The 21,849-nt window shown below is 54.8% G+C and overlaps 3 protein-coding genes across 7 annotated transcripts; 2 read left to right on the top strand and 1 right to left on the bottom strand.

Annotated features, from left to right (window-relative positions):
* Positions 1-5,565: 5,565 nt before the first annotated feature.
* NECAB3 (N-terminal EF-hand calcium binding protein 3) lies at positions 5,566-20,941 on the bottom strand. Of its 5 annotated transcripts, none has more exons than XM_080683422.1 (13): positions 20,778-20,941; positions 18,892-18,916; positions 17,288-17,396; positions 16,013-16,038; positions 15,723-15,820; positions 8,666-8,814; positions 8,270-8,388; positions 8,058-8,188; positions 7,900-7,953; positions 7,275-7,387; positions 7,033-7,110; positions 6,472-6,563; positions 5,566-6,332 (listed from the first exon to the last, which is right to left on the bottom strand). In XM_080683422.1, the coding sequence occupies exons 1-13, from the start codon at positions 20,886-20,888 to the stop codon at positions 6,010-6,012; spliced, it is 1,428 nt and encodes a 475-aa protein (XP_080539548.1). In that variant the 5' UTR covers positions 20,889-20,941; the 3' UTR covers positions 5,566-6,009. The 5 variants fall into 5 exon arrangements, with proteins under 5 accessions (XP_080539548.1, XP_080539550.1, XP_080539551.1 ...); XM_080683424.1 differs by having other exon boundaries at positions 5,567-6,377; XM_080683425.1 differs by having other exon boundaries at positions 5,568-6,377; positions 8,058-8,137.
* On the top strand, positions 10,475-11,651 carry LOC308255823 (uncharacterized protein C20orf144 homolog; the record flags this gene model as incomplete). The annotated part of the gene is made up of 2 exons (XM_080683752.1): positions 10,475-10,932; positions 11,271-11,651. The coding sequence occupies exons 1-2, from the start codon at positions 10,525-10,527 to the stop codon at positions 11,649-11,651; spliced, it is 789 nt and encodes a 262-aa protein (XP_080539878.1). The 5' UTR covers positions 10,475-10,524.
* ACTL10 (actin like 10) lies at positions 13,764-14,501 on the top strand (the record flags this gene model as incomplete). Its single annotated transcript, XM_080683427.1, has 1 exon — positions 13,764-14,501. One exon carries the CDS (start codon positions 13,764-13,766, stop codon positions 14,499-14,501), a length of 738 nt encoding a protein of 245 aa, XP_080539553.1.
* Positions 20,942-21,849: the final 908 nt, after the last annotated feature.

Here is a 21,849-nt window from a genome sequence, read left to right as displayed (position 1 = left end):
TAAGGTTCTGGCCCCAGCCTCACTTCGTTGCCTGAATACCCAGCTCTGGCCTCTACTCTAAACCTACTTATAAACAGTCTTGCCCAAGACCCTTGTTGGCACCACCAACTTCACAGGCTTCAAAAATGCATTGAGGGGTCGGTTACTAGATCTCAGAATAGGGAGAAGGGTCTGGCTGTGGCCTTGGCCCCAGAAGGCAAGGTGGGGGCTTAGCTGTGTGATCTTCCATGCACAGGGGGACCAACTGCCAGTCTCCACAGCTGCCCAGCATTGCAACCCACCACCCAGATCAATTACAGGATCTCAGCCTTGTGACTGTCAGCTTACCACAAAAACATTTGGTAGCCAAGTCAGGAATCCATGGTCTGCCTTAGCTCGAAAAAGGATCCCAGGGACTCTAGTGACAGTATAGTAAAATGCTGTGTTAAATTTCCTATAGAGCCCTAACTGGTTTGGCTCAGTGGATAGAGCGTCGGCCTGCAAACTGAAGGGTCCCAGGTTTGATTCCAGTCAAGGGCATGTACCTTGGTTGCAGCACATCCCCAGTAGGGGGTGTGCAGGAGGCAGCTGATCGATGTTTCTAACTCTCTACCTCTCCCTTCCTCTCTGTAAAAAAATCAATAAAAAAATATTTTTTAAAATTTTTTCCTATAGAAATGGCAGACTGAAAAATCTGCCATTGCCATAAACACCCAGATTCCGGATAATTTTTTAATGTTTTCTTAATCTTTATTGTTGAAAGTATAAACTTTTAAAATATTTTTATTGATTTCAGAAAGGAAGGGAGAGGGAGAGAGAGATAGAAACATCAATGATGAGAATCATTGATCAGTTGCCTCCTGCATGCCCCCTACTGGGGATCAAGCCCACAACCCAAGCATGTGCCCTTGACTGGAATCGAACCTGGGGCCCTTCAGTCCACAGGCCAGTGCTCTATCCACTGAGCCAAACCAGTTAGGGCAAAAGCATAAATTTTAATGAGTGTACTTGTAACTGCATCGCTGAGGTCACAGATAAGAAAGTGTAGGAAATTCCCAAGGGCCAGGAAAAACTTGAGTAAACTGAAGCCACAGAGGAGGTTGAATACAAAAAGAGGGAGCCTGTGCTGCATGGGAGCAAAAGAAATTCCCAGAAGTGAAGTTTGAGCGATTAGCTGCCTCACGGGAAACATGAGAGAGACTAGGCTTTGAGCCTACTACAAGAAAACAAAAAACCGGGACCTCTCCACAAGGCTGGAGGCAAGATCACTTTGGCTTCAGCCACAATGAGAAGGCAAGCAGGGAAAACATGCCTGTCTGCAAAGGGAACTAAGCAGAAAACCTCTCTCTCTGCCCCTGCTTGAAGAAAAAGAAAAAAAAAATCTGACCAGCAGCTATTAAGTATGTCTGCTCCCTTCAGGGGTTGAGGTTCAGATGTTCATTAGTCCAGAGACTAAAGAATCCCTGGGCTGAGGAATTAAGATGATTCTAGGCTTATAGTATTATCTCCAGGTGTCTGGCAGAAGCAAAAATGCAAATCCTCTAGAGAAAAATACCAAAATAATCATAATATTGCATACCAAAGAATTATAAACTATTCAAAAAAGTTACTGAACATCCAGTGAAATGAGTCACTGTAAGCAAGAGTCAGCAGATCAATAAAGAAACAATTTAGACCCCTGGGACTTCAGACGTTGTTGTTATCGGATACATAATATGAACTAACTGAAACCTCAAGAAAAGAAATTGGCAAAAAAGTATGCGACTAAAAATAACTAGGCAGACAGCCCTCTCAGAGCCTGTACTCTGGGAGGGACAAAGCAGTAACAAGCTCAAATAAAAATAAAACTAGGCAGATTTGAAAACAGAATTCTGGAAATGGCAATCACTGAAATAAATACTGGGTGCACTATTCATCAAACAGTAGATTCAATGAACCTGAAAATGAGTGAAGCGTTACTACATGATTCTTTTTCTAGGGGAAAAGCCTTTCAAATTTTACCAAATATGGAGTCACAGAGCCTGGTGAGTAGTGTTTCTCAGTAGGAAGAGAAATAATTGGCCACAGGTGATGATAAAATTTCAGAATGAGCAAACATGCATCAATCTAAACCCATCATGCTTGTTTCTAACTGCTGGAATTTCAGGGTTCTGAGTTGAGGTATCCAGATCCTCCCTCTGAAGGTTGGGGAAACCAACACCCCATTCCCCAGGACAGCTTCAGGCTTCATTGCCTGGTGCCAGGTGCCCTCTTGTGGACAAAGCCAGACATGCCTCCTTTCCAGCCCTCATCCACAAGCCAGATTCCTATCCAGGGCACACACCCCAGCAACTTTCCCTTTCTCCTTTGTACACCTTTTCTGAGCCTTTGCACACCTTCCTGTCCCACAAGTTTAGCTGACATTCTCTGGGTGCCTTCCTAGGAAGTTCTGTAATGATCAGGCCTTGGCCTCACCACCATCTACCTTCCGGGGGCTGGGAGCTGGCTAGCCCCACCAGAGCCGGTGCTGCGCTCCCACGGCTCTTGCTTGCTGCCCCATCTGCCATCCTGCAGCCCCAGGGTGCAGCCTCACTCTTCCCTGTGTCAGAGCTACCACTGTCCTCCGGCTCTGAGCGGGTTTCCATCATCAGGATGCCCAAGATCTCTCCCAGCGCTATTCACGCTGGGCGGCAAATAGCTGTGGGTGCCAGGGAATAGATCCAGCTGTGTGTGGAGCTTCTATGTTTCTTCACCTGTAAACTGCGGGTGCTGATGATGCCTATATCATTGGGCTGCTGTGAAGTGAAATGTGATCAGATGCGAGTCGCCCCAGCGCCCAGGAAGCCCTGTAAACAGAGGCTGCCAGACAACCTGCTTTTCTCTCTGCCAATGTGTGATTTCCAAGGATTCATCTTTGTCCCAGCACCCTGCCTGGACCCTGGTCTTACTCAAGTAGTATTTGTTTTGAGAATGACTTCATGAAGTCCCACCAAATTCTCAGTTCGTTTCACCCCGTCAGAGGCTGTTAAGCGCACTAGGTGTGCATATTTCCCACTGAGAGCTGGAGGCCAGTGGCAGCCACCTAGACTCTTTCTAGCTCCTGGAGGCCAGTCCCCACCCAGGACAGGTTCGAATGTGTGCAGGTGAGTCACTAGCACAGGTGGGAGGAAGGTGCAGAGGCAGGTGCAGGGCGTAGATGAAAGGGTGGGGAGTGGCAGCTAGCAGGAGCCAGGAGCTCTACTAGCTTTGGTCTGACTATCCTTGGCCTGGGTACTATCACCAACCTGGACATTTCACCATCCCTAGCACCTGCCACAAAGCAGGTGTCGGTGGCTGTTGAAATGAGCTGCAGAGCCACCAAGAGCAGGGTGTTGAGGGCAAGGGTTGAGAAAGGTAATCCAGACCTGATGGCTTTGACCTGCTACATAAATAAAGGCTAAGATGATGTTTCTGTGGTGAGCAGGGGTGGGAAGGAGAACAAAGGCCAAGAGTAGGGGTGACTGAGGTCATGAATAGTCCAGCTCATCTGGAATGTTTTAGGGACAGGAGGCTACACATACTGGGGGTGGGGGTTGATTATAAGGGCCTTGAATGCCAAGTCAAGAAATCAAACTTGACCTTGATACTGAAGGCAGTAGGGGGCCATTGAAGGGTCTTGGTCAAGGGGTGTGGTCACCATGGCAATGCTTTGAAAGCCCCTTCTGCTGTTCCTATATGGGGAATGGACTGTTAAGAGTGGAGTGGGGACAAGAAGCCCAATGAAGAGGTTGGCATAGTCTTCCAGGCCAGAGACTGGAAGTGTGGCCAAGTGTGACTGGCCAGTGGGCTGAGTGACATTTCACCAATGTTTTGAATGCCCCAGGTCCTTGCTGGGTACAGGGGCATGGCCAAGAGACTGGAGATGGTGGCCAAGACTTGGGGGTAGGGGAATGGCAAGATGCAGATGTGGGCTTGCGAGAATAAAGCAGTCCAGCCCCGCCCCCCACTCACCCAGAAACTCCCATCTGGCAACCTCCTGGCTCACTCCCTCTGGTCTGGCCCCCTGGCTCGCCTCCAGTCCTTTACCCTCCAAGATCCACCTTCTGCTCCCTTTGCAGTATTCCCACTGCCTATCTGCCTGAACATCTGTCTGGAGACCCCTACTAATCTCTCACAGCTCAAAGCAAACATCAGCATCTTCAAGAGGCCTTCCCTGACCCTCCCAGCACCTCCAAGCCTTCAGCAAGGGAGGGAGGACATAGCCCATCTTTATTTTTTTCTTTCTTTTTTTTTTTTTTAATTAACTTTTACACACTGCAGAGAGAGGCAGGCAAGGGTGCAAAATTTAAGGAGACCCTTGAGAGGTATCAGCTTGAGGATTTCAGTATCTTTGTTCTAAGATGGCAAAAAAGGGTTTGTTTTGTTTTGTTTTGAGGATTTGCTGTTGCTGTTTTTGTGGAGGAAGCGGAAAAATGAGAACACAGAACAGAAAGCACAATTATTTATCCTAAGTGGGCTTCTTCTCTAACAAGGACCCTGACACCTCCTCAAGCCCACCCAGAGCTGTGGGCTCAGGTGCTGGCAGCAGTTTCTAGGAACCGCCAGGAGTCTGGGAAGTGGGGTGGCAGGAGGGCAGCCTGGCATAGTGCTGGCCAAGGAGTCACTGGGGAGAAACCTCAGGGAAGACCCTACCTGGAGTCCCAGTCTAGGTCATCTACCCTGAGCTGCCACCATCTGAGCTGTATTCCTGGCCATGCCCCTGTACCCAGCAAGGACCTGGCACCACTGGGGCATTCAAAACATTGGTGAAATGTCACTCGGCCCACTGGCCAGTCACACCTCGCTTAAAGGCTACCACGGCTTCCTAGGATGAAGCAGTTTTGAGGCCCTGCCACCTCCCCGCCTTGGTGTCAGCCCATTTTTCCGTCCCCAGCTGCAGCCCACAGCTGGCTTCTTTCAGTTCAGTGAGGCAAGTTCTCCTTACCCTCAAAGCCTGAACAACTCTTCACCCAACACCCCCAGACAAGGTCGGAGGCCATCTTGTTCTTGTGGTGCCACATACCTCCTTTTAGAGCCCGCGTCAGTGTCAGTCATCACCCCCCATGCCTGCACCCCTCCCCACAGATGGCTAGAAGGTAGGTTCCTCCAGAGGCTGTACAGACCAACTCGGCCTTTACTTCCCTGGAACTGCTCTATGTCGGGTGGCAGGGGTGGCCTGGAAGGGGGTGAGGAGAGGTAGAGGGGGAGGTTCTGTCTGGGGACAGGTTTCACAGAACCCAACTATGCTATCTGGGACCCTGAGAAGGCTCTGTGCTCAGTCCCCAACCCCACTGCACACCCTTTTGGCAAAGTGGGGGAGGAAGGATGAAGCTAGAGCTCCCAGCCAACTGTGGGCGGGGATTGAAAGCACAGATCATACTCCCAGAACCAGGGCTTGTGGGCGTGAGAGGGCCCTGAGTCGAGGAAACCGGGGTCAGCAGCAATTAAGTTGCCACCATCTGAGGCAGGGGAGCTTGAGATGGGAACGGGCTGATTTCTGAAGGAAGGCTTCCTGCCCTGAGCCTACGGTCAGAGATGCAAACCAGCCCCACAGTCCAGCTTTCTTGCTACGGGAGACAGGAGGCGACACCAGAAGTGACCACTGCCTTTATTGTCTCTCTGCTGGGGTTCAGGTTCAGAGGTATCTGGGGACAGCAGGCGACTCTAGCCCCAAATTACTGGGCAAGGTCACCTTGGGGCTTCCCATAGTGTCCTGAGTATGGGTGGGCATGGACATGCAAATTATATGCAAATGACATGCAAACCAACCCAGGATCGTCCAGATGTCTCTGGTGCAGTGGAGGGTGCTGAAGAGTCAGAAGCTCGCAGCCCAGGAGGGTGGTGGGGATATCCAGGTTCTTACCCCACAGTGCAGACAGACCCAGCTCAGCCTCAGGGATCAAGGTTTGGGGTGGGGGTGGGGGTCCCTGAGCATCAGCCCTGGTTCTGTTGCTGGTTGAGGAAGAGCAGAACTTGGCCCCAAGATAGCGGGAAGAAAGCAGGCACCCACAGGGCAGCCAGACAGTCCAAGGCTCACGCGGAGAGGGAAGGAATCTGCCCTGGGTCATACAACAAGGCAGAGGCAGAGAGAACCAGAATCCAGGCCTTCTGAGTCAGGTAGAGGCCAGAGTGCCTCAGAGACAAAGCTACAAACAATAAAATACACTGATAAATAAAGAAATAGAAAGCAAGCAGACCAGTCCCTGATCCCTGGACTGAGGACTCTCCACCAGCTGGTCTTGGAGGCCTCTGAGAGCCAGACTCCAGGTCTAGGAGCAGCAGCATCCTTGGTCTTGATGCTGAATTGACCGTCCAGAAGCTCCAGAAGGAGGCAGGCAGAGCCACAGGGTCCTTGACTAATGCAGATCAGGATCAGTTATTATTCATAATCCACCAGGAGGCTGGGGGTCAGAGGTTGGGGGTCAGAGGCCATAAGGGGTACACTGCCCCTCCTCAGGCCCCAAGGCTACAGAGCGGGTCAGGGCTTCAGCACACCTGGGAAGAACACAGTGGTGAGGGTGTCCGGAGCCCGCAGGTGGTCAATGAGGATGCGCTGGAAGGCCTTACTGCAGGCCGACTGCTGGTGCCTGGGGAGGGCCAGGGAGTGGACTTGGTCTTCCCCAAAGGTCAATCCCACCCGAGTCCTGCTGCCTGGATTCAGATCCCAGTCCTTCCTCATACTCTCTCTGAACCTTAGCTTTCTCTTCTGTGAAATGGGACAATGGTGTCTACTGTGCTAGATACTGTGAGGATTACATGAAGTAACACACAAGTGCTTGACATAGGATGTGACAAAATGGTGATGGTGTATATTCACTGAGCATCTTCTATGTACCTGGCTGTGTTCAGTTCTTTACATAACATCTCATTCAGCTCAAATGAAGATGGAACTGTTATCACTCCCATTTTGGAAAGGAGGCCACTAGGGTACAGAGGGATTAAGTAATTCTTCTAGGTCACACAGCCAGTGAATAGGAGAGGAGGATGTGAACCCAGGCCTGACTCACTCCAGGGCCCATACTCCATAAACATTAGTTGTTAGACCACCATTCATACCTTCTCCAGGAGGCCTCATCCCGCCAGAACTCGTACAGGGTGAAGGAGGCATTGTCTAGCATCTTCTGAGCAGACACACTGTAGAGCCAAAGAGATGACCAGGCCAGGCCTGGGCTGCAACCACTGCTGCCCACCCAGGCAGGGGTATCTAATGGGAACCTTGGCCCAAAATGCTTAGCCCCTGTGTTCCTCCCTGCTCATTCCCCAACCTCGGCCGGCCCACCAGGAGGCTAGGAACTCACTGCAGGCAATGGCTCTGGGCCCCTGTGAAGTCCACGTAGCAGTGCAGGGCCCGATAGAAGTCCTGCAGGGCTTCTTCTGCCACTTGAACCTGCCTCTGGGACACGAGGATATGCTGGCAAGAGAGGTGGCCCAGTCAGCTCGGGTAGAGCAGGACACAGGTGACAGACTGGCTGTAGCCGCCAGGAGGACCCCGCCCTGCTTGACTTGCATCAGACCTGGCCTACCCTGAGGTCGGGCTCCTGCCCCAACCTCGCCCTAACATCCCTGACTCCATCCTCCTCTCCCCATCACCAAGGATGCTGCCTTGAACCAGTCATTGTCTCTCCTGCAGGATGCCACCACTTCTTACTGCCCCCTCCAGCCTCCGTCCACACTGCCCGACTCAGAAATGCAGATAAGGGAAACTGATGCCCAGAGAGGGCCAGTGATTTCTGTGGAGTCACAGAGCAAGGACCAGAACCCAGCACCTGCCTGCCAGGCCTGGGGGATGAGGGCTGGGCCAAAGCTGAGAAATCGGAGATGTGTGCAGGGCAGAGGCCGGGTGGGTAGCTGGCTCTGTGAGCGCCCTCACTTCATGATACCCAGCCCCTGATTCCCAGCTGCCTATCCCTTTCCCAGACTCACCGAGTTGGGTCCCTTGGAAAGCTCCTCTTCATGTAGGGGTTCCAGGAGGGGAGCCTGTGAGGGACACAGGGTGTGGGTCAGGCACCCAGCATGTGCCTATCTTGGGCAGATTCCAGGAAGGTCCACCCCCGTGGAGCACCGGCCACTCAGCTGCTCACCTTGCACTCGAGTTGGTCGATGAGCTCCTGGAGACGGTTAACCTGGAGCCGCCACTGCATCTCAGCCTCTGAACTCTGCCCTGGGGTGCAGCCCATGGGGGAATTCAGGCTGGGAGGTCCCTCAGGATGAACTGAGGGGCAGTGGAGAAGCAGGCATTGGAGGCACTGCTCTGGACCTCCTCAGCCAGCCCTCCCACCCCACCACAGCACACCTGCGTCAAAGGAGCCAGGAGACCAGGTGGGTGACCGGCTGACGCTCCACAAGGCCCTGCGCCCTGCCCGCCGGCTGCCACGGGGCCTGCTCTGCACCTCCACTCTCTCTTCATCTGACCTAAGGGAAGTGGAGGCTCAGTGCACTGCCGGCAGACCCTCAGGGCCAAGGACTGGGGCCCCCAAAAAGGACCAGGCTTGGGTGGGGCAAGACAGGCATCTGGGGATATGGAGGCCCTAGCTTCAAAGCCAGCCAGCCTCTCACACCTTTTTGGCCTCCCTGCCCGAGCAGTAGTCTGCTGAAACTACACAATGCAATAAAAGCTGAGGGACTTGAAATGTGGAGATGATGGGTCTTCATGAACTGGACCCGCAGGTCAGCAGGGCTCCTCACATACCGTGGCCCACAGGTCTGGGCCTGGGCCTGGGCCTCCAGGGTATCTGACGCCCCCTCCAGCGAGCTCTGCAGGGCTTGTAGCTGGCTCACTGTCTCCCGCAGTAGGAAGCGAGTCACAAACTGGTCCACCTTGGAGGCCCGCTCATACTCCTGGGGGCAGAGGGGACATAGTCAGCACCTCTGGGCTCCAAGTATATATTTCTGAAGGAGGATCCATCCCCTGCTCCTCCTCCCTCCCCATCAGAGCAACAGTGGCATCGTAAAGAGGGCCTGCAGACCTGGCATAAGCAGGAGGGCACAGGGACTAGGAGCAGGGCCTGGCCTCCCTTCCAGGGAAGTATGAGGCCAACTTATAAGGAGTTATCTGCCATTCTCTGGGCCCCAAGGCCCCTTCCATATTGGGGCTACCACCTTCAGCCAGTGAGGGCCCTGCACAGTTAGGCTGGGGTAGGGGGTTGCGGATAGGGCAGATCATAGGATATCCAAAGATCTATTTTGACACGAGGCAAAATGATGATGTGATATGGCCCCATAATCACCAGTTGGCCACAAAGTCACAGTCTATATACACTGAGTAGCCAGATTATTATGATCTCTGGATGCATAATAATCTGGCCACTCAGTGTATATATAGAGAGAGAGGCCCAGTGCATGAATTCGTGCATGGGTGGGGTCCGGCCAGCCTGGCCAGGGGGTGGGGACACGGGTGGTTGGCCAGCCTACCTGCTGGTCGAACTCCTGGTTGAGGGGACAATGTGCATATTAGCCTTTTATTATATAGGATATACACTGAGTGGCCAATTATGCGTTCAGAGATCATAATAATCTGGCCACTCAGTGTATGCATTCATTCACTCATCCATGTAACAGACATTTACTGAGTACCTTTTATTAGGAGCTGCAGACACAAGACAGCCAAGTTACTGTCATAACACACACACCACAGCACTGAGCCCAACCTACATAACCAGCTCCCTTTGCCCCTCCTAAAAAGAGCAGAGAGAGGCAGACCATGTGCCAGGCCCTCAGGAGCCATGGTGCAGGTGCCTGCTCTCCCTCTTTGAGGGGCCCCAGAGGCACCATCCATCAGGGGCTTTGCCTCCTGCCCATAACCTGCCTCAGCTCAGCCATCAGGTGGACCCTGCTGGACCAGGCTTATGCGGAGACTTATGCGGAGAGGCAAGGACAGAGGGGAGGATGGGTCCTCTCATTCTCAAACAGGCCAGTGGTTTCTGATCTCTCTCTACACTTCTGTCCTACCCCAGACTTTGTGGCCATGCTCTGAGCTCTCTAAAATCCTTCCAATAAATTCCATTTTGGGCACTTAAAATGACTGATCAGTTTCTGTTGCTTGCAACCAAAGAACCCAGCTGACACAGTATCTACTCTGTGCCAGGCCCTGTTCCAAGCAGAATTTCATTTAATCCTCATAACAATTACAGAGACCAAGATTGACCCCATTTGCAGATAAGAAGACTGAGGCTAGAACAGTTGATTACCTTGGCCAAGATCACACAACTAGTTAGGAACAGAGCCAGAATTCAAACCTAGGCCACAGAAATTCCTCTGTACTCATCACTAAGCACCTTCATTACTGGACCAGACTAATGAAACATTGCCTCATTTATGATCATTAGCCCTTTGACAGTTGAGAAACAAAGGCCAGAAATCACAGACAGAGTGAATGGAGCCGAGATTCACCTGTGGGTTCTGTGAGACGCTCAGAGCCTGGAGCTGATGAGGTCGATCAATGAGGTCACAAAGTGGCCTCTCTGGGACAATGCTAGGGCAGGGGTCCCCTAGCCAGAGGGCAGGGCAGAGCAGCATGGGCCGTGGACCCCAGTGTTAACCAGTCCTGCCATGGGAAACAGCAGTTCCCACAAAAGGACCAAAGTGCCCAAGCAGGTGGGCAAGGAGAGGCCACCCGATGTGGACAAGGCCCTGGGGAAACAGCAGTTCTTCAGCCACTTCAGGCAGAAGCCAGGCGTAAGTGGAGGGTGGGAGGGGGCAGGGAACACGAACAGATGGACAGGCGGGGATGCTGGGAGTCTAGGCCTTGTGGTCCAAAGTCCTAGGGCCATGGACTATGAGGTCAGAGAATCCCTCCTGAGGATGAGGGTCCCAGAAACGCACGTGGGTATGGATGGGGTCCTAAAAGCCCAGGAGAGAGGGGATGGATTCCCGAGACCAGGAGATGGAAGGGGACTTGGGAGTCGGAAGGGTGGGCAGAAGGGGATTCTTAGAACCTGGATGGATCCATGGCTGGAGGTCCCAGCATGACTGGCATCTCTGGGATATGAGCACCAAGGGTTTCCTTATGCCCCTTTCCAACCCCTCGCCTCAAAACATTCTACTTTTCCCCTCAGGTGGGCAGACAGGGATCCCAGAAAGGTGGTCTCAGGTCAGCCTGGGTGGGTAAGGGTTTCCGAGAGAGGCAGGGGTACCTGGTGATGGAGCAGAGTGGGGATCCCCCTCCCGGGCATGGAAGGCTGGCGGGGTCCCGGAAACGTAGAGGGCATGGTCTTGGTAGATAGGACCAGGGCGGGTCAGGGTCCCCAGGAAGAGGGCGGGGCACACTTTTCCCTCACACGCTGCCACACCCCCAGACCAAGATCGTGCTGCTTTTCTCCACGGACGAGCGGCAGCAGCTAGCTGAGGCGGCAGTGGGTCCGATCGCATGGCCCCGGCAGCCGAGCGAGGAGTCGGTGGGCGTCCTGGTGGGCTCCCTGGCGGCGCCCCCCAGGATGCGAGGAGCAGGCGACGGCGCAGAGTGGCACGATGAAGATCCTGGCCCCCGAGGCGGGGCTCCGCGCAGCGGGCGGGACCGGGGACGGGGACGGGGCCAGGGCCGCGCGGGGCTGGCAGTGGCTCTGCACGCACCTGGTGACCAACAGCGTTTCCGACCCTATCCAGGAGCATCCGTGCAAGCGGCCGCAAGCACCTGGTCCTGCACCCTGGCCCCACGACCCCCGGCCCCAACCCAATAAAGAGCGCATAGCAACCCTGGCTCCTGCTAGCTCTGTCTGTAGGGCAGTTCACTTTGCTCATAAGCTCGCACTGGTTCTCCACGGCCCACAGGGAAACACCCAAACCTATTACTGGGATTCGCAAGCCCAACCCCCAACCTATCTTCCTCTCTAGGGCTTCTCAGTGACTTCTACCCTCACCGCTGCTCTGGCTATATTGCCACTTGTGGTCTCCAAATTGAGGCTCACCTCCCTAGCTCACCCACAAGAGGTCCAACACATTTGCTGTGTGCAGCTGCTTCTCTTCACTGTCCTGGTCCCAAACCTGGTCCAGAACCTAGAGCCTCCCCAGCCCTTGGAATCGGCAGCCTGCTTTCCACTGGCATTCGGGGCAGATGCAGCAGGTGCAGGTCCCAGCTCATGAAAGCCACAGGCCCAGCTGCTGCTGAAGATGTGCTTTCGTTACTGTCAGGGGCTCCTCCACATTGCCTGCCTCGTGCTGGAGGTTTCATGACCCACAGCATTGCCCTGCTGCTTGTAAGAACTGACCCTTCCCTGCCATTCACATAATTACAATCAGAGTAACCAAGTTCCTCAATGTGAGGACACCTCCTGGCCATAAGCCCTGGTTCCTATCAGCCCCTTCCCTGGGACAGTAATTCAGGGGCCATAAGAGACTGTTTTCTACGTGAACACGCATGGGCTGAAGCCAATCTTCAGAAGAATAAAAACACACACAGAGACAGTGCACATCCTGGGTTCCTGCAGTCAGGCCCTGCTTCCAGTCTGCTCCTGACACCTGATTTCACCCTTGCCTTTGGTATCCATCATACATACAAGATCCTTATAATACAATCCTTATTTTAGCTTACATTCTCCTGAGTGGGTCTTCAACCAAAATGGTCCTAAAGAGAATGAGACTCTGCAGAGACCAGAAGTGGCCTCTTTCCTGTTTATGAAGATTTCTACCTTTTGGAGGAAGAAACTGAGCTCAGAAAGATTAGGACTTGCTTGCTGAGTGAGTCAGCTTCAGAGCTGAGTCACAAACTCAGGCCCACATGAGTCCATAGGTGGAAGTCCCTGAAGGTAGAATCCCTCTGTGGGCTGCCTGGGCCCCTCAAGGATGAGCACACAGATACTCCAGAGTGGCTGTAGATCTGTGATTAAGGGCTTTCTCTTCAGCATTGGAGGGGGAGGAGCCCTACATTTGGCCAGAGCAGATCTGATCATCTGAAGTGGTTTGGGGAAGGAATCATTGGTTGTGCTGGGCAGCTGCAGCCAGACTCCTGGATGCCCAATTCACTGCCCTTGACCCTGCCCCAAGAGAGAGGATGGGTCCAGGGTGTTTTCATTGGGGGGGTGGGGGAGGGGGCTGCAGAAGCACAGCAGGTGCTGAGGACTGAGGTCACAATTAGTCGGATCCAAGTTCTTTTCCTTCTCTGATGACCCCCTCCCATCTCCACAACCAGGAACTACTTCCGTCAAGCCCAGGTGAGAGGTCCAGGACACTGCCTGGGGCTGGACTTCTGGGTTCTCAAGGAGCCAAGAGCTGAAAAGAGACATCCACTCTGGGCAGAAAAAGTGGTGCCAGAAATTGAGAAAGTCGTTATCTAGTCCGTTAAGGTAGGGATTTAGTCCCAGGGCACAGAGTCAAGAGCTGAAAGGCGGGCCTCCATCTAGTGGGGACAGAACCGCCTCTGGGAGCGCCGCTGAGCCCAGAAGGTGGCGTCAGTGTCGGGGAGGCGCCGGGCCCGGCCGCCCCCACTGGGCCGCATCGCAGTGGTGGTGGACCAGGGATCGGGCTTCACCAAGGCGGGCTTTGCGGGCGAGAACCAGCCACGTCTGGTGTTGAAGAGCTCCAGCCTCGTGCCCAGCTGGGGCCAGCCCGTGCTGCCGGGGGCGCTGGGCTGTGAGCTGGTGGGTGGCGTGGAGCGGGCGCACCCCATCAAGCATGGCATGGTGGTGGACTGGGAGGCGCTGGAGGGGCTCTGGGAGCGCCTGCTGGTAGGCGGTCTGCGGGTGTGCCCAGAGCAGTGGCCGGTGCTGGTGAGCGACTCGCCCTCGGCGCCACCCTCAAGCCGCGAGAGGGTAGCAGAGCTGCTGTTCGAGGCCCTGGCAGTGCCCGCATGCCACATGGCCAGCACTGCAGTGTTGGCTGTCTGCTCCACCGGCGCTTTCAGCGGGCTGGCTGTGGAGGCAGGAGCGGGGGTATGCCACGCCACGCCCATCTATGCGGGCCACTCGTGGCACGAGGCCACCTTCCGGCTGGAGGTGGCAGGCACCACCCTCTCGCGATACCTGCGGGATCTGCTGGTGGCAGCGTGCCCTGATCTACTGCTGCGGACCCTACCCCGAAAGGCCATCACACAGCTCAAGAAGCGCTGCTGCTACGTCTCCCTGGACTTTGAGGGTGACCTCCATAACCCTGCCCGCCACCATCCAGCCCGTTTCTGCTTAGGCAATGGGTGCTCTGTCTACCTCAGCAGCGAGCGCTTCCGTTGCCCTGAACCCATCTTTCAGCCTGCTCTGCTAGGCCACACTGAGCCGGGACTATCGACACTGGCCTTTTGGGCACTGCGGAAGGTGCCTGAAACACTGCGGAGGAAGCTGGCCGACACTGTGGTGCTGGCAGGTGGCTCCACGCTTTTCCCTGGTTTCCCTGAGCGCCTGGAGATGGAGCTGCTGGCGCAGTGCCAGCAGCATGGCTATGGGGCACTGCAGCCACACCTGGTGGTCAAGCCTGGGCGAGGAACAGCAGTGTGGACAGGTGGCTCCATGGTGGCTTCACTGCACAACTTCCAACGCCAATGGATGACCCGGGCCATGTACCATGAGTGTGGCTCCAGGCTGGTGCACGAAGTCTTCAACTGAGTCATTGTGGACTGGAAGGGGTGGTGCCCCCAGCGGGCTGCAGAGGCATAGGCTTAGCGGGCTAAGCTGAAGCTCTATCAGAGGCACGGAGTGCCAGATAAAAGTATCAGGTGACTGGAGCTCGCAGAGTCATTGTGTGGTGATGGGTCACCTCCTCTTCGTTTCTGGGCCAGAAGGAGGTGGTCTGGGGACCTCACTATAACCTGCAGTTTGAATTCCCCTAACTACTCCAGCTGCCCACGCACAGGTCCCTGTCTCCATGGCAATAAGGAAGCTGATGCCCACACATGTGTACAGGCCACAGATACAGAAGTTGCCACAATACGCCAACCCCAAATGGTACAGTACCATTTAGATTCCCATCCCCTGCCAGACCCCCAAGGGTGACCCTTTGAAAAGCTACTAAATCCCATGTGAAAGCAACCAGAGGGGAAGCACTGTCCTCAACTGACCACCCACTGGCCGAGGGTGTCCGCTCCCCTTCTACGGACAACTCAGGCACAAGAAAAGCCAGGCTTGCTCACTGCTCCCTCCGTGCCCCTCATTAAAAGCTGTGGGACAAAGGGAAGTGTAGACATCTCTTAAAAGGAACACACAAAGGCATGGGTGGCGTGTGGGTTTTTGAAGTCACCATACAAAGGCCTGGAGCCCTGGCTGTGAGCACTGTTTCTGCTTGCGCACACACGTCCACACGTGCACACACACGTGGGTGAGCACTTGCTGAATACTCCCTACCTTCCTCAGGCCAGGCTCCACCCCCACGAGGCTCTGCTCACCAGCCTGGGCCTGTGGACACATGTGCAAGCACACCGCACCCCCAACCCATCCCTACGGAGTCCTAGGCGTAATACCCCACAAGAGTTAGGTCTGGCCAATAATAAAAAACAGTAGTAGCAGCAGCTCCAGGGATTAAGCACTTACTATGTGCCAGGCAGAGTTCTGAGTGCTGGGGATAGAGAAGAAGACAGACAAAAATCCCTGCCTTCATTCCCATTTACTTGTCACAAGCGTAAGGAGGCAGGCTCTGGTTTTATCCCCAGCTTACAGATGAGGGAACTGAGGCCCAGAGAGGGAAAGGTACACAAACAGAAAGTGGGAGAGTCAGGATTTGAACCCAGCCCTCCAGCTCAATAGCCTAAGCCAGTGGAGGCTCCCACAGCACAGCAGACCCCCTGAACTCATTTGGGGCCCTACACCCATCATAACAGCTCTTTCGCTTACCAGCTTGGTGGTGTCCATGGCAGTGAGCACTGCACGGTTCAGGGACTCCAGCGCAGCCAGCACAGGCCTGTAGACACCCAGGTGTTCTGAGAAGTAGTCTGAGGGCAGAGAGGGTGTTCAAAGGTTCCCGCCCTGCCCCCATCTACCCAACAGAGAATTCCTCAACAGCCAACCAGCCTCCTATGCTGAACCCAGCCCATCCTACTCTATCAGGAAACCAGCAACAGCCCCTCATCACACCCATCTGTCCAGAGGTCCCAGGAAACAAGAGTTCCAGTGGGCTTACTTACCACACAGTTTCTCCGTTTCCAAATTGCTGTAGAGAAAAGAGAAGGTGCCCTTCAGACCCTCACATTTGAGCCTGGTGAACTGGGACTTTGAAGCGCAGCCAGCACAGGCCTGTTTCTCCCCCTCCCCACCCAGCTTAGCCTGACAAGGAGGCAACTCCTGACTCCACCCCAGGTTAAGTTGCTCAGTGAGCAGAGACTGTGGGGTGGGGGCAGTGGGGGGGTAGGGGGGGGTGGGCGGGAGCAAGGATACTACCGCCCCATCAAACACTCTCTGAGGGCAGAAACTCAGACCCACTCTTGGCCTCCAAGGAAATTTCAGGCCAAGAGAGACTGATGTGGACACAGGCCAGAGAGGAGTGGTCAGAGCTGGGAAGGGGAAGCCAAGGCGGGGAACCTACAGAGAAGGCATGGGGTATTATTTGGTAGGTCAGGGAGGACTTCCTATAAGAGGGGCTGCCTAAGTCAGGCCTTGAAGGACAAGAAATTTGACTGGAATATCTGGTGGTGAGGTGCAGGGGGGTGCAGGCAAAGGGTCCAGCCCAATCCTCAGAAAACATTCTTTTTTTTGCTGTTAATCCTCACCTGAAGGTATTTTTTCAATTGATTTAGAGAGAGCAGAAGGGCAGGGAAGAGACAGAGAGAGAAAAACATCAATGTGAGAGAGAAACAACTATTGGTGCCTCCCATATGTACCTCGACAGGGCCAGGGATTGAGACTGTAACCTAGGTACGTGCCCTTGACCGGAATCGAATCTGTGACCCTTCAGTCCGCAAGCCAATGTTCTAACCACTGAGTAAAACCAGCTAGGGCACTCACAATTTATTCTAAGGAGATGAGGGGAGAAGGGAAGTGAGAGGGAGGGACAGCTGTGTATGTGTCGTTTCCATGTGAGGCAGCATAGGAAGGAAAGCATGCAAACCCATGCTAAGGCTTGCGGATGTGGGAGCACACGTGGGATGGTATGTGCGTGTTCATGTACCTGCATCCATGGGTGGGAGCAGGCAGGCCCCAGCTGTCCCCAGGCATCCCCAGGAAGCAGGAATGAGGAGGGGGGCACCTGTGGGCTGAACCACTGATGGTGACTCAGGTCTGGCTATTTTAAGGTCCTAGTTGGAATGTGATGGACAAGGCTGAAGCTAGGGAGGCAGTGAGTGGGTGGGTGAAACTTGGCACTGAGCCCTGACACCCCTCCCCTACATCCCCTCTTCTTCTGTCCTCTGGCCTCCATAAGGAACCATCTACCCACGGCTCTTCCATCTCCCCCTTGTACTCACTCAGTGGAATGCCCATCAATGCCGCTGAACAGCTCCCGAAGCTCCCCAGCGCTGAGCACCGCATCAGCAAAGTAATTCTGGAATTCCTCAAATGAGAGCTTACCATCATCTGGTGGGTGGACAGGGAACAGAGTTGATATCCCTGACCCCTGGCTGCACCCCTGCCACCAGGTCCAGGCCCCCCAAAGGCCTCACAGCATATCACACCCACCCAGCCAGGTGGAATGCGATTCTGAGCTTGGTGGGGGGCCTGGCTGTTGGAGACAAAAGGGCAGGAACCCCTAGAGAAGCCCACTTAAGGCAACAGGGACCACTGTGCATGTACCCAAGGGGGGCATTACACATATGGCATTGGGTAGGGACTCAATAAACGTTTGCCAAATGAAGAAACAAATGAACAGCCTGGGACACAGCCTGATCATGGCAGGGCCTAAGTGTCACTTGGAGAACTTGGGGGGCTGAGAGTCTGCCTCACATGTTGGCAGCATGGCCCCAGGATGAGGACAGCCTTTGTACTGTGAACCCAGGCCCTTCACAGAGAAGCCACAGGGAGGCTGATGAGACCGTCTCAAGGGCTGGGCCCCTGTAAGAAGCAGCAGACTGGCTCCAGAGTGAATAATCTCCCTGTCACTGGGGGCATGTAGCAAAGGCTGAGAGCACCTGAGTGGGGTGGCCAAAGACACTGGGGAGCTGGCCTGTCAGGTCTCTAAGCAGGGGGATCGGACAGAATGCTCTGATCCAAATGAGATTCCTGATCAATGGATTGGGACAAATGGTCTCTACCAATGTGAAGAGACCTAAAGAGAAGGGCCAGAGGGTAGGGACACAATCCTATTTCAAGGAGGCTGAAACACCAGGGGGTCTGAAGAGCCAGATGGAAGTGAGGTCAAGGCTGACTGGCTGCCTCAGCTCAGATCCTCGCCTGGCCAATCAGGGTACAGTGGGCTGTTCTGGGTCACCTATGGGCAATCACCTGCCTGCAGGGTCCCCTGCTTTACTTTCAAGGTTTTCCTAGACCTGGGTCTGTGACTGCCCAGGATCCGGGGCAGGAGCTGATTCCCTGGAGCCAGCTTTATCATGCCCAGGCCCTCCTGATCCAGATAGTTGGTCATATGGAAAGTGACTGAACCCGATAAAAATCTAAGAGTAAAAGTCCCCACAGGGCCTCATTCCCATTAGCCCACATTTCCCAGCCTCTCACACAGGGAGCCTGGGACCAGGCATCATGCAGACCTGTGTTAAAGGATGTGTGACCTCAGGCAACCTGTTTTCTCTCTCTGGGCCCCTGTTCCTTTGTTTGTGAAATGGGGTAAAAATCACAAAGTCGTATACGGAAAAGTACAGGTACCTATCTCTGTGCCAGGGCACTGCATGAAAGCAAGCCTCTACTTCCAGCCTCTGGTTAAACTACATTCCCTCCACTCTCCATCCTGCCAAACTTGGCTCAAAATAGCACTTCCTCCAGGAAGGATGCCTTGATTGATTCTCTTGCTTTGGTCCCCCCAAATTTTTCTCCATTCTAGACTGTGCCCCCAAACCCCCAAGCCTCCATGATGTCCCCCACTGTTCCTCCCACTGTGGGGCCCAGGGAAAGCCACACTCACCATTCTTGTCTGCTCTGCGGAAAACCTAGAGGACAAAGAGGCATGGATGGGAGCTGTGAGTGGAGTCTGGGAGGTAAGAGGCCCCTGCCCACCTGGACAGGGCCCCAGCTGGCCAGCCTGCCCCCTGCCTAGCCTTCCCTCCTGCCCAGCCTGGTCCCAACTGCCTGCCCAGCTCAGCCCTACAGGAGCTTTTCCAATGAGGGGGGGCAGAGGAAGAGCACACAGCAGGTCCAACTGCTTGCTCACTTTTCCTGCAGGGCTTGGCTTCATGGGGGGTGCTCCAGGCCAGCTCCTTGCACCCCCACCTCCCACACTGAGTATATCCTGATTTCTATCTGATGCATCATCAGCCCTTGGCAGAGTCCCAGCTTGAGGAAGATGGGGAAACGGGCCAAGATGCGGTCTGAGAATCCTGGACAGCTGTCCCAGACTGAACCCCCAAATCTGCTGTGGGCCATGGTCCATCCCAGATTCTGCCCACTCTCGGCTATTTCCTTGTGTGCTTGTCCTTCCTTTGCTGGTGTCTCAGTTTTAGCCCTAGGACCCGGCAGAGCAGACTGGGGTTAACCCTTCCAGGACTGGGGCTTCCTATGAGGCCGACTCATTGTGTGTGTGTGTGTGTGTGTGCACGCGTGAAGCAGAGATGAAGGGCAACAGAGGCAGGTAAACAGAAAGGCACAGAGTCAAGACATGGTGCTGCTCTCCCAGGGACCAAAGACTCCAGATCACCTAAAGCAGCCCAGCAAAGGGGACCAGCAGCCTGGCAAGGAGAGGCAGGCCAAAGCCTGGACAGAGAGCCCCTAGCAGCTCTTAAGTTCTCAGTGTCACTCCCCTCGGCTGTTTCCTCAGTATAGGTGAGTCTCAGGAATAAACCTAACTACTAGTCGGAAGTCTCAGAGGTCTGCCACTGGCTTGAGGTCACAGCAGCCCAGCATAGCCTGGCTGGGGCAGATGGAGATCCTGGGGGTAGGGGGTATAAGAGTGCTAAGCTGGGAATGAGGACATCTGGGGCCACACCCTGGCATGCCCCTGTCTCCATGTGTGATCTTAGACATACCCCTAACCCCTCAGGCCTTATTTTTTCCATCTAGGAAATGGGAGGGTCAGGTCCCTTCCAGCCAAGAGGACTGTGGTCAAGGTGCTGAGTCACTGGGGGCAGTGGGGAAGGGACAGGAGCACAGCCTTTCCCACAGGCAAGGGCCTCTGGGAGTAGGAGCATGAAGAGGACCAGGTGGGACTGAGCATTGGGGTAAAGGGTGGGGGAAGGGGCTCAGGGCAGTGACTAAGGCCAGGCTACTCCACGCTGGTGCCCATGGGGCCTGCAGACTACCTGCCACCCACCAGAGGTGTACAGACCACAGAGGATGACTTTGGGCAACACTGACCAACTGTGGGACCCCACGGCCCCTGGGTCAGGTCTAAGGGACTCGGGTCAGCACTGGGTCTTATTCCTCCAGGTCCCCTTGCTGGATCAGCCCATCCAGGGGCTGCCATAGAGGGGCAGTGCAACTGCTCCGGTGACCAAGTGTTGGTAGTCTCTGCCCCCCCAGACACATAGATGGGGTGGGTGCGGGGGAGGGGGGAGGGCAGTGTCACTGAACCAGAGACAAGGAGGTGAGAAAGAATGAGACAGAGAACAGGCAACAAAGGCAATGAGATAAAGAAGGGAGACATGGAAACAGAGACAGCAGGATCAGAGAAACAGAATGAGAGACAGAAACCCAGAGACAGAGGCAGGGCCCCAAACAAACCTGGTGGGGACACACCGACAGAGGCAGGGGCAAGGAGAGATAGAGCCCAGCGAGACACAAGGAGATAGACCTGGAGAGACACTGCCAACCCCCAGGGCCAGGAGAGCCGACGCCCCCTGCCCCCTCCCGACTCACATCCTGGAAGAGCGCGTGTCCCGCGGAACCGGTGGCTGGCGTGGGGGACCGCGGGGGCTGGGGCGCGGGCTGCCGGACCAGGCACACGGTAAGCAGCCCCGCGCACGCCATGGCGCCGCCGCCGGCTCTGGCTGGGCTGAGGCTCCGGCTCAGAACGCCAAAGCTACGGCCAGGGATTGGAGATTGGGGAGATTGGGAGGGGGCGCCCGCCTATAGGCGCCGGCGCACACGCCTAGGGCCCCACCCCCACAGCTCCGCCCACTGCCCAGGCTGGCCACTAACGCCCCTCCCCACCCGCCGGGGAGCCTTGTGAAGCACCTCCAGGGCGTTTCCCAGGCTGGAAAAAGGGAGCAAACTTCATCCTGTAAGTTAGAAAGTGCACAATGGAGATGCCTAACACCATTCACCTTGGAGGTTCTGCCACCAGAGGTTCCTGGACAGGTGGCCACCGCAAAGGAACCCCGCTGGAGGTCTTTCCCACTGTCCGCTCGGGACTACTACACAGCCAGGAACAGAACGTGAGGGGCTGCACATGCCCAACGGACGGCCCACACCATTACAGGGTCAGCAAAGCAGCACAATACTGTGACACGTTATGGGTAAAACCCCCAAGTGAATTCACCTGAGCATCTGTATCCTCTTCGCAAAATCGGGGTAAGAGTAGACACCCCATAGAATTGTGAGGATGCAGACTACAAAGGGCTCAAAATAGGGACTGGCTCAAAGCCCACCTAAGGGTTCGTAAAATAGGTCTGTGTGGACAACCTTCAACTCCATCCTCCCCTCTGCCATTCTAACCCCCCTTCCCACAATTAATTATATCTAAAATATAAAACAAGACATCACTTCCCAGACTCATCGGTGAGCCTTGTCCCCTGAATAAAGCCCAACTGAACTTCTCTCCACTGGGGTCCTTACCCCTGACTCCAGCCAAACCTGATTCTGTGCCCTGCTCCCTCCTGCTCCAGGGCCTTTGCCCACACTGCCCTCTGCCTGTTGTGTTCATGTTCTCCTCTTCATTTAACTACAGCTCTCATCTCAAGCACTCTTTCAGGAAGCCCTCCCTGATTTT

This window comes from Plecotus auritus, assembly GCF_963455305.1.
Source record: "Plecotus auritus genome assembly, chromosome: 8".
NCBI lineage: Eukaryota > Metazoa > Chordata > Mammalia > Chiroptera > Vespertilionidae > Plecotus > Plecotus auritus.
Note: the sequence above shows the minus strand (reverse complement) of the source record. Positions and strands in the feature narration are given on the sequence as shown.

Bases quoted from the DNA above. Each gene is read 5' to 3' on its own strand.
- NECAB3 (XM_080683422.1), bottom strand. From the start codon at position 20,888: ATGGCGTGCGCGGGGCTGCTTACCGTGTGCCTGGTCCGGCAGCCCGCG. The intron at 8,389-8,665 runs GTATGTGAGGAG...CACTTCCCTTAG, and splicing joins GCCCAGACCTGTGGGCCACG to GTCAGATGAAGAGAGAGTGG. The intron at 7,111-7,274 runs GTGAGTTCCTAG...TTGGCTCTACAG, and splicing joins GCCCAGAGCCATTGCCTGCA to TGTGTCTGCTCAGAAGATGC.